Source organism: Otolemur garnettii, unplaced genomic scaffold, assembly GCF_000181295.1.
Source record: "Otolemur garnettii isolate 467f Iridium unplaced genomic scaffold, OtoGar3 scaffold00033, whole genome shotgun sequence".
Classification (NCBI taxonomy): Eukaryota; Metazoa; Chordata; class Mammalia; order Primates; family Galagidae; genus Otolemur; species Otolemur garnettii.
The window spans coordinates 7,572,833-7,590,438 of NW_003852428.1; the positions used below are offsets into that span (position 1 = coordinate 7,572,833).

Genomic DNA, 17,606 nt, shown 5'->3' on the forward strand with positions numbered 1-17,606 from the left:
ACGATAACATCTCTATAGCGTTGTAATATGGAATGTTAATGAGAATGAAATTTGTTCATGTTTATTTGCTATTCATATTATCTCTTCTGTTAAATGTCTGCCAGTAATTTTTGCCAATTTTTAAGAGGAAATGAGAGTTGTTCAAAGAAATGAAACTATTTTCTAAACTTTACAAACACTAAGATCATTCACAGTTATATGATGAATAAAGGAGAAATTTTCTACTGTTTATCAAGGCTTACTGTATGAAGTTAGAACATAAGGCACAAGTACAGACAAATAAAAAGAAAACAGAACCTGACCAAAAATAAAATATACATAAAAATATAATATATGTTACTGAGGGCATTGCACATCAAGTGGGAAAGGGTGGGTTAATCAAAAAATACTTTTACTGCAACTTGTTCACATAATAACAATAACAGCAATAATAGTAAAATGAACTTTAAGTTACACTGTATATAAAACAATTTTAAATAAAGGGGCCCATATAAGGTAGAACAATACATATTTTAAGAATAGTACTGGCATTATCATATGAACTGAAGTGCTTTAAAACAGAAGGAAGGATCATAAGTTTGATTGCCCTGATATGTCACCTTAATTTCAATTTCTTCAACTATACTACAAAGGAAAAAAAAATCACAGGATGAGTGAAGGCAGTTAGGGCAAATGTACTGACAATTTAGATAAATTTCTTTAAATTTTATCTGCTTTTTTACTAGTCTTATTCCTTTTTAAAAAAAAATTATTTCAGGTCAATGTGAGGGTATAAACCACGAGGTCACAATATTTAAATTTGTTAGGTAGAGTCTCCCTTGTACTTATGTCCCACACCCCAAAGGTGTGCCATACACCCCTACATTTGCCCATTAAGTAGGAGCAAACCATTCTCCTCCTTGTCTCTTCTCCCCATCGCCCTTACTTGAATACTTGAATTGAATTGAGTTTTCCCTGAGTGAGTATGAATTAGATCATCTACTGGCTTCATATTAGTATTGAGTATATGGGGTATTTACTTTTCCATTCATGTGATTCTTTACTAAGAAGAATGTGTTTCAACTCCATTCACATTACTGAAAATGATGAAAAGTCACCATATGTTTTACAGCTGAAGAGTATTCCATGGATACATATAATATAGCTTATAATCCATTTCTGAGTTGGTGGGCGTTTGGGTTGTTCCTACATCTCTTGCCTATTTCCCTTTATATTTCTACCCCTTTTTGCTTTGTTAAATTAGGGGCAATGTTGATAAATTTGATAAATTTGTTTATCAAATTTCATTGTGATAAACAGCCTGTATACCAAGTAGTATTTCTATAATTAATATCTAAGTTGAATATAGTTATTTCTACTTGGTATACAGGCTGTTTATCATAATGAAATTTGCCTCTTTATAGCTACTGTGCTTCCTTAAATAAGGGGAATATATATGTGTGTGTGTGTGTGCACGTGTGTGCTCGTGCATACTTGCTCAGGGGTATGTATATGACTTTCATTAGTAATTGTATCGTTTTTATTTAAGATTGTTTTCTATTTATATTAATAATGGATCTCTTACAAGGAAAAGACTTTTTTTATACTGCTTGCATTTGTTAGGTAAAGTCCCTCTTATAATTATGTCCTGCCTCCAAGAGGTGTGTCACACCATGAAATGGCTCCCCCCTCCTTCCCTCTCACAGCTCCCCCTTCCCTCACCCCATACCACGTACCAGGTCATCAATTGACCTCACTTTAGAATTCAGGACATTGGATTCATGCTTCTCCAATTTACTGATGCTTTACTAATAAAAAATGTATTTCAACTCCATCCATGTTAATACCAAAGATGTAAAGTCTCCACCTTTTTTAGTGGCTGAATTACTATTCCATGATATACATACATACATACCATGACTTGTTAATCCATTCCTGGATCACTAGGCATTTATGTTTTTTCCGCAGTTTGGCAATTGTTAATTGCTCTGTGACAAACAGTCTAGTGCAAATATCCTTATGATAAAATGATATTTTTTCTGCTGGATAGATGCCCCGTAATGGGATGGCAGGATCAAATGGGAGGTCCAGTTTGAATTCTTTGAGGATTCTCCACCCTTCCTTCCGAAAGGGTTGTATTAGTTTGCAGTCCCACCAGCAGTATGAAAGTATTCCCTTCTCTCCACATCCACACCAGCATCTCCAGCCTTGGGACTTTGTGATGTGGGCCATTCTCCTTGTGGGTTAGATGACAACTCAGGGTGGTTTAGGTTGGCATTTCTCTAATAACTAGGGACACCTGAGCATTTTTTCATGTTTGTTAACCATTGATATATCTTCTTTAGAGAATGTTCTATTCATCTCTCTTGCCTATTGATATAAGAGTTTGTTGGGGTTTTTTTATGTTGATTAATTTGAGTTCTCTGTAGATCCTAGTTATCAAGCATTTGTCCAATTCCTAATATGCAAATATCTTTTCTATTCTGATGGTTGTCTATTTGCTTTGGTTGTTGTCTCCTTAGCTGTATGGAAGCTATTCAATTTAATTAAGTCCCATTTGTTTATTTTTTGTTGTTGTTGCAATTTATACTGAAGTCTTCTTCATAAACACTTTCCCCAGGCTACATTCTCAAGAGTTTTTCCCACACTTTGTTCCAAAATTTTTATCATTTCTTATCACAGATTTAAATCATTTATCCATATTGAATCAAATTTCATAAGTGGTGAAAAGGTGCAGGTCCAGTTTCAGTCTTTTACATGTGGTTTCTGATTCTTCCGGCACCATTTATTGACTAGGGAGTCTTTTCCCCCGTGTATGCTTTTGTTGGGTTTATCAAGGATCAGATGGCTATAGAGACTAATTTCATCTCTTCATTTTCTATTCAGTTCCATATGTCTATTTCTTTTTTTGTGTGCCAATACCATGCTGTTTTGATCACTGTGGGCTTATAATATCGCCTAAACTCTGGTACAGTGATTGTTTTCTCCTAATTCCATACAAAACCAAGAACTATTTTTTCCCAAATCTTCCAAGTATGATATTTGTACTTTAATGGGAATTGCTCTGAATCTGTAAATTGCTTTGGTAGGTATAGACATTTTAATTATGTCAATTCTTCCCAGCCAAGCCTATCATGTATTCTTTCTTTTGTTTTGTCTTCTGCTATTGCTTTTCTTAGGCTTCATAATTCTCTTTGTAGAGGTTCTTCATGGTATTTGATTTTCTTTGAAGCTACTATGAAGGGAATTTGTCTTTGATTTGCTTCTCACCTTGGCTGTTACTGGCATATGCAAAGCCTACTGATTTGTGGACATTGGTTTTATATCCTGAGACCTCAGTGTATTTTTTGATCACTTCCAGGAGTCTGGTGGTTGAGTCTTTGGGGTTTTCTAAGTATAAGATTGTACAAGTGGCAAAAAGGGAGAGATTGACTTCCTCTGCCCCCATTTGGAAGCCCTGTATATTCTTCTCTTTGTTGATGGTGTTGGCTTGAACTTCCAGCACTATGTTGAATAGTAGTGGTGATAGATAATATCCTTGTCTGGTTCCAGTTCTAAGTGGAAAAGCTTTCAATTTTACTCTGTTTAGTATGACATTAGCTGTGGGTTTTTCATAGATTGCTTCAATCAGTTTAAGAATGTGCCACCTATACCTATTTTCTTAAGTGTTCTTTGTTAGAAAATGATGCTGAATTTTATCAAATGCTTTTTCTCATCTATTGAAAGGATCATATGGTCTCTGTTTTTGCTTCTGTTGACATAGTGAATTGCATTTATGGCTCTACCTATGTTAAACCAGGCTTGCATCCCTGTGATGAAGCCTACTTGATCATGATGTATAATTTTTAAAAATGTGTAGCTGTAATGTATTGGCTAAGACTTTATGCAGCATTTTTACATCTATATTCACTTGTAAAATTAGTATGTAGCTCTCCTTTTTAGTTGGTTCCTTTCCTGGTTTTAGTATTAGGTGATGTTTCTGTCATAGAATGTGTTAGGGAGGGTGGCACTTGTGGCTCAAAAGGGTAGGTGGGTAGGGGCTCCGGCTCCATATGCTGTAGGTGGTGGGTTCAAACCCAGCCCCAGCCAAAAAAAAAAAAAGAATGTATTAGGGAAACTTCCGTCCTTCTCAATGTTTGGAATAGGTTCTGCAATTATAGGTTCAAGCTCATCTTGAGGGTGTAATAGAATTCTGATGTGATGCCAACTTGCTGAGGCTTTTATTTTTGTTGGTAGCTTTTTTATTATTTCTTCCATCTCAGTGCTTGATATTGGTCTGTTAAAAAGATCTATTTCTTCCTGGGTAAGTCTAGGGAGATAGCATGAATTCAGGGTTTGAACCATAATCTTTCACTTGTCAAATTTCTGGGCAGAGTTTCTCATGTAGTCAGAGATAGTCACTTGTATGTCTGTGATATCAGTTGTTATTTCTTCTTTTCTGTTTCTGGGTGAGGCTTTAAGAGATTTTACTTTTCTGTTTCAAATTAATTTGGCCAAAGGTTTATTGATTTTATTTACCATTTTGAAGTCCCAACTTTCTGTTTCATTAGTTTTCTGAATGTTTCTTTTGTTTTCAAATTAATTTATTTCTCAACTAATTTTGGTTATTTTTTTTTTCTTCTACTAGGTTTGAGGTTGATTGTTTTTCCTTTTCCATTTCCTTAAACTGATTGATTAGGTTGCTGATTTGGTCTCTTTTAGTTTTCAGATTGCAGACGTCTAATTCAATACATTTAGGACTGCTTTGGCAGTATCCCACAGGTTTTGGTAACTTGTAGCTTCATTGTTGTTATGTTTAAGGAATTTAACAATTTCCTCCTTTATTTTTTCCTTGACCCAACTGTCATTCAGGATAAAGTTGTTTAATTTCCATGCCTTTGCAAGGGGATGAAAATTTCTATTGAGGTTGAGTCCCACCTTTATTGTGTTGTGGTCTGAGAAGATACAAGGTATAATTTTAATTCTTTTAATTTTGTTGAGGTTTGATTTGTATCCTAGGATATGATCTATTTTAGAGTATGTTCCATGGGCTAATACAAAGAAAGTATATTCCTTAGCTTTGGTATTCTGTGTTCTGTATAAGTCTATTAAGCCCATTTGTTCTAGGGTCCCATTTAAGACCCTTGTATCTTTGTCTCTGTTTAGAGGATCTTCCCCCAGGGTATTAAATTCCTCAGCTATTATGATTTTTGGGGATATCATATTACTCAGTGTAATCAAGGTTTGTTTCATAAATCTGGAAGCATTTAAGTGGAGTATATTAGTCTTATTTGTTACTGTTTTATGTTGTTGTTATAACTTTAATTTAGAATTTTTTTCAGTGGATGATGGACACATTACCCATGAGTGGGGTGAGGGTAAAAAGATGTAATTTTTTTATCATGTCTTCTGAACCTCTTGCTTTGACATAAGTGAACCCCATGTTTGCCTTTGTCTTATATTTCAGAATTAATTCACTTAATGAAAAAAATGGGAATAGTAAGTGTAAGATATATTTTAAAGTAGCAGAATAAATGTTAATATTTCTCAGAGTTACATATGGATTCCCTTCAAAATTCTCATTTACATTATTATTTATTTTTCCAGCAGTGTGACTTAACATCGCACACTTCATACATATATTCTCTTTTGAGAAGAAAATGGTACTTCGTATAAAGAAATTTACTTTCTATTTTCATTGAGTTTATTTAGATTTAGATGTTGAACTCTTAAAATATTACATAATTATTTTCTATCAACTGCTGTGCTTTTCTTAGATTAATAATGAAACTAATTGTTCCTTCCTTAGACTCTGACAGCGTACAATGAATCCTGACAACTTTCTCCCACTCCAGTTGCTGAATAACATGTAATTTCCTTGATATGACAAAATATCACTTTGGCATTCATGTCATGCCTTGGTGCGCATTTTTCATTTTTCTGTAAGTTAATGAATTCTAGCCAAGAGTGCCATCATAAAGTTGTCTTTTGCCAAAGACCTGCTATAGCATATGGAACTAGTGACAACCTACAGTATTTAGGAGATTTGTTTTAAACCAAGCTTCAGAAGCGTGCATGGAAATACTAAATACATCCCTGTGTGTTTTACAGATAATCCTGGTTTGCTGAGCCATGTCACAGTGGGTATTAGAGTCCTGGATGTCAATGACAATCCCCCTGAACTTGCCAAGGAGTATGATATTGTTGTCTGTGAAAATTCTAAGCCTGGCCAGGTAAGTTAATTGTTTCCTTACTATCATTTGAATGGAAGAAATACAAGCAGCTTTATTTCTATTATTCTTAGGTATAATTCCCCAAATCCCTCAGTGTAATTTTATACTCAGTGAAAATGATTTTTTCTTAAGTACCAAATAATGTTTTGAGAATCATAGAAGACTAATTTTCTCTGGATCCCAAATGTAACTTTGAAAAATGAACCCATCATGAATAATACATTAATCATTCCAAGAAGGTTATATTGAAATTCTTTCTGTACAGCTCTGCATTATGTGAAGAGGGAACAGTGAATGTTCATGTCCCTATGAAGTTCAGAGAGTAGAGAAGTTGGGACTTTCTTGGTCTGCTTTGGAGAATATGAGGGAATGACACAGGACTGATAATTGAGTAATGTGTGTACTAAAAATATTTATGTTTTTAAAACATGAAGAATATGTGAGTAGTACTGGGGTCATGGGAGGGAAGGAAGAAGAACTTGAACCTCAGGCAAGAGGCTGGATATAGCCTGGCATCCAGGTAAAGAAGCATGGCAACTTGGAGAAAAACTGGTGAAGCTGTAGCACCCAGAACAAGTAAAAGATGAGAAGGGGATGTGGCTTTTCTGATATATAACAAATTCTAAAAAACTCTACCATTTGATCCAGCAATTCTATTACTAGTTATCTACCCAAAGGCAAAGAAAAAGAACCTTTTATCATAAAGACACTAGCACTCAAATATTTATAGCAGCACAATTCACAATTGCAAAGATGCAGAAACAACTCAAATGCCCATCAGTACATAAGCAAAGATATTTGTATCTCTGCAGGTATTTGTATACCATGCATCACTACTATTCAACCATAAAAATAAGTGGTGCTAGTATCATTTGCAACAACCTGGATTGCCCTAAAGACTATTCTTCTAAGTGAAAGTTCATAAGAATGGAAAAACAAACACTGCATGTATTCAATACTAAATTAGAAGTAGACAATGTTTATGTGCACACAGGGAAGTAAAACTCAATGGAAATCAAGTAGGTGGGAGGAGGAGAAGCAATTAGGTTAACTCACATCTAAGGGTAGAATGCAGACATTTTGGGGGCAGGGCACGCTTACAACTTTGACAGGAAATGTACGAGACAAACTATAAAACAAAAATATATTTCGCAAAATCTGCAGTTTATCACAAGACATATTAGTCTCTCCCAGTTACTGTAGGCTGTACATTTCCGCTGGCCTTAGCTCTGTCTTGTCAGTGGCCTTTTATAACTAATCAAGGTGTCAGCAAGAGGTTCAGCCTCTTGTGTTAGTTTCAGCTATAGAGCTAAGGGTCTTAGGATTTTCTTTAGATCCTCAAAGCTACCCACGGTATGAGTTACTTGCCACATGGGCTTCCCCAGTGTGGTTGCTTACTTCATCAAACAAATGTGGGGAGTCTCTGTAGTGAAACTTCTAGCAAAACAATCTGATATACTACAATGATCAAGTAAGTGATGCATCAGTCCGTCTGCCATATTCAGAAGGCTCAGAAGCATGACATAGGTCATACTCACACTTAAAGGAGGGGATAATAAGAAGGCATGCTTGCTCCTGAAAGTTTGTTTGCCATGGATGAATCCAGGGGTACAAAGTGTATAGATTTAGCTGGTAGAGAAGACTCTCTTATTGTCTTGGAGAAGGAAAAGCAGCATAACTTCCCAAATCACTTTAAATAATTTTCAAACTTGTGATGAAAGTATAGTCCTGAGAAGCATCACCTTGTATAGAGACAATCTATACTGCCTTGCTAAGTAATCACTGCCTGTGTTTTTAATACTGTGTATATATTTGTGTGTGTATCATTTTTTACATAAATTTTCTGTCATGTGCATTGCTACAAAAAGATAAACTTTAAACAAAATACATTTAATAGAGTTAATTTAAGCGAAGGAAGATTTATGAATAGGGGTACACTCATAATCAGAAGAGGTTCAGAGAGCCCTGTCCATCCCTGTGAGCAATGAGTTTTTGTTGGCTCAACCTGGAAGCTAAGTATAGAATCATGTGATTGGCTACAGCTGTATGTTTGCCTTTTGGGATATGATGAGGGATTTACCATATTTGGATATGATGATCTGATTGGCTGGTTTCCTATTATTGGCTGAAACCCAACAATTTATTAGTACAATGATCCGCAAAAGTTCTGGGTTTTTTTTTTCTTTTGTTTGTTTACAAAGTAAGTTAGGTTGCGGTATATTACAAAGGAACTCAAAGTAGATTAATGATTTCTGGCTGATAGCCTTCAGCTTATTTATTTAACATGTGCATAAGAAAATTATAAAATGTGAATGAAGACAAAGTAGATAAATATTTCACAGTATTATACAGCTTATATGTTGTATTTACTTAACAATATACTAACATTATTATTTTATATGTTTAAATATTTTCTATATCACCATTTCCAAAACAGTAAAGAATTTTACAGTATCAATATACTACTATGTACTTACTAATATCTTATTTCAATTGAATAATATTTTATGTGGATGCACAAATTTTAACTTGATATTGTTAATATACATCATAAAATTAAAATTGTAAATGTTTAATATTTGAAGGAAATATTTAAATTTTTAAAAATCCAGTATTTCAATTGTTCATAATGACAGCAGCTGAGATATAGCTAAAGATAAAATAAGGGAACCAGAAAACAGTACGGGATAAACATCCATCTTGAAACATGAAAAGAAAAAGCAGAAAATATAAATAAGAGTATGAAAGGCAACAGGGACATGTAAGTCTAACATGGCAGTTATTTAATTCTCAGAGGTGTATGAGTGAAAGAATAGAAAAGAAGTAATACTGGAGAAGATTTCTGAAGTCATAAAAAATATTAAGCTAATGGGTGGTGCCTGTGGAGCAGGTGAGTAAGGCGCCAGCCCCATATATCAAGGATGATGGGTTCAAACCCAGCCCCTGGCAAACTGCAACCAAAAAATAGCCAGGTGTTGTGGCAGGCACCTGTAGTCCCAGCTACTCTGGAGGCTGAGGCAAGAGAATCGCCTAGGCCCAAGAGCTGGAGGCTGCTGTTAGCTGTGATGCCATGATTGTCTCTACTAAGTATGATAAAGTGAGACTCTGTCTCTACAAAAGAAAAAAAAATATTAAGCCAAATTCTCAAGAAGCATAGGGGAAAAAAAAGAAAAAGAAAACTAAGAAACTTGCCTACCAAGGTAAGTTTTTGGAGGTGCATCAAAATAAAACTTTAGAAAATGAGAGATAGCAAGAAAACAAAAGGCAAATTCTTTTTGGAATTCACTGTAGGAAAAAGTCTTCAGGACCTAAGATGGGATAAAGAATTCTTTGACTTGACATTAAAAAGTATAGTTCATAAAAGAAAACATTGACAAATTGGACTTCCTCAAAATTTCAAACTTTGCTCTGTCAAAGAGCTTGGTAAGAAGGTAAAAAGTCAAGCAAGGATAGAAGAAAATATTTTGAGAGCATATGTTTAACAAAGGATTAGTATCTAGGCTATGAAAGAAGGTTTCAAAATTCAACAGCAGGCCAGGCCCGGTGACTGACATCTGGAATCCTAGCACTCTGGAACGCAGAGGTAGAAGAATTGTTTGAGGTCGAGAGTTCAAGGCCAGGCTTAGCAATAACAAGACCTTGTTGCTATAAAAGTGTTACTCCGTCTTTTTAGAGACAGAGTCTCACTTTGTCACCCTTGGTAGAGTGCTGTGGCATCACAGCTCACAGCAACCTCCAGCTCTTGGGCTTAGGTGATTCTCTTGCCTCAGCCTCCCAAGTAGCTGGGATTACAGGGTCCCACCATAATGCCTAGCTAATTTTTTTGTTGCAGTTTGGCTGGGACCTGGTTTGAAGCCGCCACCCTCAGTATATGGGGCTGGCACGCTACTCACTGAGCCATAGGCGCTGCCCTAAAATGTAGAATGTAAATGTCTTAACACAATAACGAAGAAAATGCCATGAAAGCTATGTTAACCAGTTTGATGAAAATATTTCAAATTGCATATAAAACCAGCACATTGTGCCCCATGACTGCATCAATGTAAAGAGCTATGATTTAGTAAAAAAGGAAAAAAAAAAAAGTAACCCAGCTTAGTGGTACCAGCCTGTAGTCCAGCTACTCAAGGTACTGAAGCAGGTGTGTCCTTTGAGATCAGCGATTTGAGGTTGCAGTGATGTATGATGATGCCACTTCACTCTAGTCCAGCAAAAGAGCAAGATTCTAACTTCAAATAAACAAATAAATAAATAATATATAAACTCAACAGTAAAAAAAGAAAAAAGGTCCTACTTGAAAATAGGCAAATGATATAAGCAGACATTTACTGAAAAGGATATAGAAACAGCAATCACATGAAAAGACCTTCAGCATTACTAGTGATCAGGTAAATTGGAGTTAAAGCTACAATGAGAAATCACTACACACTTATCATAAAAGCTAAACTTGACCAATTGTTAGTGGATAAATTAGATTATTTCTATATTGCTGGTGAGAGTATAAATAAGTACTGCTATTCTAGGATATATTTTAGCAACTTCACACAAAACTAACCAAGCAATTATATCATCCAGCCACTTCATTGGAGCATTTCAGCTGGAGATATGAAGTCTTATGTACACACAGCAAACTATACATGGATATTTATAGCAGTTTTATTCATAACAGACCTTGGCCAGAACCAAATCAGAAGTCCTTCAGTGGATGAATATTCAAGTAGGCTGCAGTAGTTCATAACTACAGTGAAATATGATCCAGCAATAAAAGGGGGCAAATAGGTGATGCATGCAATGACTTTGATGAAGCTCCAGAAATTGTTCTGAGTGAATAAAAGAGCCAATTCCCCAAATTTGAATAATGTATGAAATAGCATTGAAATAGCATTCTTACCACAGCAAAATTAAAGAGAATAGATTACTAGTTGCTAGTGACTAAAAAGATAAGGGCAGTGAGTGACACCCTAAAATGGCAATATGAAGTGTCCTTCTCATGAAATGTTTTATATGTTGCCCTTACCAATGTCAGTACCCTGGTTTCCATGCCATGTTGCAACAAATTACCTGCGTAGTAAAATAGGTAAGGTTTACATGTGATTGCTCTGTATTAGTTCTCACAACTGCCTATGAATCTCCAATTAGATGTTTAATTAAAATAGTTTATTTTTTAAAAAGGCAACCTAAAATACATAAAATCCATATTGACCTTCATTAGGACAATACTAAAGGCTTATTTATTTATTTATTTTTTAATCAGGAAAGAGGATGGGCGCCTGTGGCTCAAATGGCTAAGGCGCCAGCCACATACACCTAAGCTGGCAGGTTCAAATCCAGCCGCGGCCCGCCAAAACAACAATGACAGCTGCAATCAAAAAATAGCCAGGTGTTGAGGCAGGCACCTGTAATCCCAGCTACTTGGGAGGTGAAGGCAGGAGACTCGCTTGCGCCCAGGAGTTGGAGGTTGCTGTGAGCTGTGACATCACTGCACTCTACCCAGGGTGACAGCTTGAGGTTCTGTCTCAAAATAGATCAAAGTAATAATAATAAAAGTAAAATCAGGATGATAAATGCACAAAACAAGGAAAAGATAAGTCCCAAGAGTTATAAGACAATAACTGGAAATATTAAATCCATTTTCTACTAAGAATAATCCTCAAAAGTAAAGTCAAGAAAAACACTGTGCTAAATAAGGCAAGGCTTAAAGTCCTATTCCCTGAATATAATAATATATACAAATACTAACTTCACAATAATTCATTTACCTACAAAACTGTTGTGTATGATTTCCTATGTTTTAGGAAGGGAAAGATAAAGACAAAAAATGTTTTTCATATAGAAATTATTTTAAGGATTCCAGAATGGCATATTAAAAAACTAATAATGTGATCCTATGAAAATTAGCGATTCATGACCAATGTAATGTAATAGTTCCAACATAATCCAGAAACTTCTGTGAAATTAGTAATATTGAAAGTTAAAATGAAGAACTTATGTTTTTTGTTGAGACATAGTTTTGCCTCAACAAAATAAGAAAATGAGATATTTTGGCACGTACAATTCTTATAAGTAGTGTTGATGGCACTTTAAAAGGTAAGAAATAAGACATAAGTAATTGAAAAGAAGTGGAAATATAAGAAGAAAATATAAAATTGGGGAATTTAAAGTATTCATCTGTATTTAAGTTAAACTACTGAGTAATCAAATTAAATGGTGCTTGTTATCAGAATAAATTTTAAAAGTCAATTAAAATTTCTGAGGGAAAACATTTGAAGTTATCAGACTGGTGAAAGACTTTATGAAGAAGACTTCGGTGGAAATTGCAACAACAACAAAAATAAACAAATGGGACTTAATTAAATTGAATAGTTTCTGGGAAGCTAAGGAGACAACAACCAAAGGAAATAGATAGCCATCAGAATGGAAAAAGATATTTGCATATTACAAATCGGACAAAAGCTTGATAACTAGGATGTACAGAAAACTCAAATTAATCAACATGAAAAGGCCAAGAAAAACTTATATCAGTGGGCAAGAGAGATGAATAGAACATTCTCTAAAGAAGACAGACAAATGGCTAACAAACATGTGAAAAAATGCTCATCATCCCGAATCATCAGAGAAATGCCAACCAAAACTACCCTGAGATATCATCTAACCTCAGCGAGAATGGCTCACATCACAAAGTCTCAAGGCTGCAGATGGCATGGATGTGGAGAGAAGGGAAGACTTTTACAATGCTGGTGGGATTGCAAACTAAGACAACCCTTTTGGAAGGAAGTATGGAGAATCCTCAAAGAACTCAAACTGGACCTCTCATTTGATCCTGCAATCCCATTACTGGGCATCTATCCAGAGGAAAAAAATATCATTTTATCATAAGGACATTTGCACTAGACTGTTTATTGCACTTCAATTAACAACTGCTAAACTGTAGAAATAGCCTAAATGCCCAGCAATCCAGGAATGGATTAACAAGTCATGGTATATGTGTACCATGCAATACTATTTAGCCACTAAAAAAGATGGAGACTTTACATCTTTTGTATTATCTTTGATTGAATTGAAATAAATTTGTCATAGTAAAGCAGCAAAAAATTGGAGAATCAAGATTCCCATTTACTCAATTCTGATATGAGAACAACGGATGACCTAGTACATGTTGTGGGATGGAGGTGGGGGGGAGCAGAGAGAAGGAAGGAGGAAGAGGGGTGGGGACTATTTCATGGTGTGACACACCACATGGAGGCAGGACACAATTATAAGAGGGACTTTACCTAACAAATGCAAGCAGTGTAAAAAAAAAAAATAGTGCTTATAAGAGATCCATTATCAATATAAAAAGAAAACAATCTATAGACCAGCGTTGTGGCTGGCGCCTGTGGTCCCAGCTACTCTGGAGGCAAGAGAATCACCTATGCCCCAAAGTTGGAGGTTGCTGTGAGCTGTGATGCCACAGCACTCTACCAAGGGCAACAAAGTGAGACTCTGTCTCTAAAAGAAAAAATAAAGAAAACAATCTGAAATAAAAATAAGGAAGGTATCTAAACACACTCCTAAATAATCTCTCTCTCTCTCTTACACACACACCCATTATTAAAGGAAATAATAGCTATAAACAGACAAATTTCATTATGATATAAGCAGCTGGTATACCAAGTAGAAATAACTATATTCAATGTAGATATATTTATCAACATTGCCCTCAATTGAACAGAGCAAAAAGGGATAGAAATATAAAGAGAAATAGACAACTCTATTATCAAATTCAGAGCTTCTGCACACTTTTACAAGTAACGGAAGAGAATATTCACATAAAATTTCACAAAGTATATTAAAAAACTGAATATCACAATTAGTAGACTGTATTCATTGGCAATTACATCGACTTTAGGTAACACATTTCAAAATTTGCTGAAAATATTCACCAAAAATTAACTATTGGCTGGGCCAAACAGCAAGTTTTAGTAATTTGCAAAGGATAGCCCTTATTAGTCTCATTTTTGCAATAAATATGGCTAATCAGGAATTCAAAACTATTTCTAGAAAACGTTATATTGGAAACAAATAAATGAACTTGTAAATAATCTAATAGTCCATGAAGAAAGACAAGGAAAATAGATCAAAGCTTCTAAGTAACAGTTAACTATGAATAGTTGGATAGTTATAATTTCAAATACATATAATAGAGAAAATTATTGATTTGAATGCCAATTAAAGCTTAACAATTCATTTTTTAAAAGTTAGAAAATTAATAGTCAAATTAATTTTAATGATATAGAGGGAAAGATAAATATATTTATGAGCAGAGATCAATGAGATAGAAATGAATCAAAAGCAAACAATAAGAAGCCAATCAGTTCATAATTTGAAAAGGTGGGGACAGTCCCTGTTAAGGCTGATGAGAGAAGGAGAAAGAGAGAGAAAGGGAGAGAGAGAGCCCAGGGAGATAACACAAAAACAATGTTAGGGAAAATAGAGGGAAGATAACCACAAATCATACAGATATCTAAAGTCAATAATTGGGAAGTAATTGATGGTCACAAATATATGTAGAGGGCATTACTAATTATGAAGATAGGAGGATGGGGGAGGGTAAAGAATAAATAGTTGTCGGGTAGAGTGAACACTGTTTTGTTGATGGGCATACTAAAAGGCCTAACTTAACCTTGACACGAGATATCTGTGTAACAAAAGTATTTGTAACCTCTTAATATCTTGAAACAAAAAATAATATGCTACAATAAATTATTTTACACAAAAATTCGAAAATTTACATACAAACATACATTTTTAGGAAAGAATAATTTATCAAAGCTGGCACAAGAATAAAGACTGATTAAACTTTTAGGTGCTAAGTACATTTAATATATACATAAAAAGCTTTGACAAGCAAATCATGTTATCATGGCATTAATGATGAAGCCTACCAAAATGTCAGGGAAATTGTTGTAGTAATTTTTAAAATCTAAGAATTAAAAAAAAAGGTGAAATCATTTTAAAAGTTTTATAATGATGACATAATTTTAATATCAAAATATGATGAAGACATTATTTTAACCATAGCTGTTCTCATGTCCATAGTTATAAATACCATAAATAAAATATTTCCAAACAAAATAAAGGGAAAAACGAATAATACATTAAAATGAGACAAAGAAAAATCAAAATCCACCTCAACAGATTAATTCAAAGCATTTGACTAACTTTAACACAGGTTAACAACAACAACAATGAAAGTGACCATGTCACTATAAACCATGAGATTTTTTGGATGAAATTAGTGCATTTGTTACAAATCAGGTCAATATAAGCATGTTATTTATATTTCTTCATACCACAAACAATTAAAAAATTAAACATGATCCCACTTAGCATCATGTTAAAAAACAAAATATCTAAGAATAAATATTACCCCTATTAAGATCTAATGACTACCTCTCTAGATTAAAAACTGTTCTTTATTAATTTGTCACTAAAATCACAACTGTATAGATTTATGGAGTACAATGTGATGATTTGGTATGCAATGTGGAAAGCTTAAATCAAACTGATTAAGATCATCATCACCTCACTTATCCTTGGTGGCGAGACATTTAAAATTTAGTCTAAGTGATTTTGAAATACATCCTTGCATTGTGTACATTAGGTGAGATCCCACCAAATGCCCTCCCTTCCCCTCACCACTCCCTCTCTCCTCCTTGCTAGACTATATTTTTGTTTTACCATTCTTATGAGAGTGTGTTTATAGATTTGCTTTATAATAGTATTGAGTACATTGGATACTTTCTCCCCCATTCTTGACATACTTTACTAAGAAGAATGTGTTCCAACTCCATCCATGCAAACATAAAAGATGTAAAGTCTCCATGTTTTTCTATAGTTGAGTAGTATTCTTGGCATACATATGCCACAGTTTGTCCATTCATTCTGCACTGCTGGTGGGATTGCAAACTAATACAGCCTTTACAGAAAGAAGTATGGAGACTCCTCAATGAACTAAAAGTTGACCTTCCATTTGATCCTGCAATTCCATTACTAGGTATCTACCCAGAAGAACAAAAATTATTTTACCACAAAGGCATTTGCACCAGGATGTTTATTGCAGCTCAATTCGTAATTGCCAAGTCCTGGAAGCAGCCCAAACGGCCATAATCCTCTGAATGGATTAGATAGCAACTCTTCAAATTTAGGGCTTTCCCTCAATGAACCGTTATTTGTATGATTAGTAGGTTACTCACAGTTTTAAAAATCGGTAATTGAAAACATGATTTGAAATAGGATATAAGGACTCAATCTAATATTTGCACCAAACATTGTTTTCTGATCAACTGTCATTTTAAAATATTTATTTATTGAAATAAGCAAGTAAATTATATTTTTTAAATTTCAAACTTATTCCAAAGTGCTGAGAATAGGGAATGTTCTTGTACTATTATGCAGAACACACTTTCTAGTCCATCTTTGTAGACTGCTGAAAATCTAGGCAAATTACAAATGGACCTTGCTCTTGGCTCCGTTGACATATTTTTTTCTCCATATGTGAACATAGGCCCCTAAACTTAAAATGCCGGTCTCAGTTTTCTGGACAGTGACCTTGAATTTTTCTGTTGACCTCAACTTTTTCTGGTGACCACTCACATTTTCCACTTTTTTCTCATTAGATCAGTTCACTTGATCTATTCGTCCTAGGATCTGTTCCCCTCGAAATATATAACATTACCTGCCAGGCTCTCTGTTTTACTCTCTGCATTGACCATAAAAACTCTGCAGCATTTTTGTGAAATAATTCTAAGTGACATTAACAAGGGATTTCCCCATCTCTAAAATACAAATTGCCAGAATTTCAGGGACTTTTTAATGCTGAGGTTATATAAATACAAAACTCAATAAGTTTCAAATTCTTTTATGACTTACTATTTTTTCTGCATGAAAAACTATTATACTTTTAGGAGATGGCTATACCTGTGATATTATTATTATTGTTAGCATTATTGTTATTATAACGAGCCTTGGGTGGGTCTCCTTAACCATTCATTTACATGGCAATTTTCTTTTTCATATTTGTTTTTAATTTTAAGGAAGTAATTGATACACTGAACATGGTAAATTCTAAGATATTTTGATTCTGTTTTTGAATTGATTAGGTTATGTTATTGCTTCTTTTCATTCCTTCAAACTCTAGTTAGCCATCTTTAATTATGAGGGAATTGAACCCTTGTGGTGGTGTTCAGTGTGTTTCCAAATCTCACACCAAAAACGAATTGAAACTTTGAGGGGAGAAAATATCACGTTTGAGTTTTGTTGCCCTTATATATATTTAAACAAATCCATTATCAATCTAAGTGCTCTCTTTGTGTGATCAACCCAATACAGAGTGAAATAGACTGGCTCTTTTTATTTTAATTTAATATTGCGATCTTT

At 34.4% G+C, this 17,606-nt stretch overlaps 1 protein-coding gene across 3 annotated transcripts in view; it reads left to right on the forward strand.

The window, feature by feature from the left end:
- The window catches only part of CDH18 (cadherin 18), a 276,573-nt gene that overhangs the window by 227,426 nt on the left and 31,541 nt on the right, over window positions 1-17,606 (forward strand). For all 3 annotated transcript variants that reach the window (XM_003789537.1, XM_012805011.2, XM_023513077.1), the window contains exon 8: window positions 6,070-6,191. In XM_003789537.1, coding sequence (XP_003789585.1) covers window positions 6,070-6,191 — 122 coding nt within the window. The remainder of the gene's footprint in view (window positions 1-6,069; window positions 6,192-17,606) is intronic.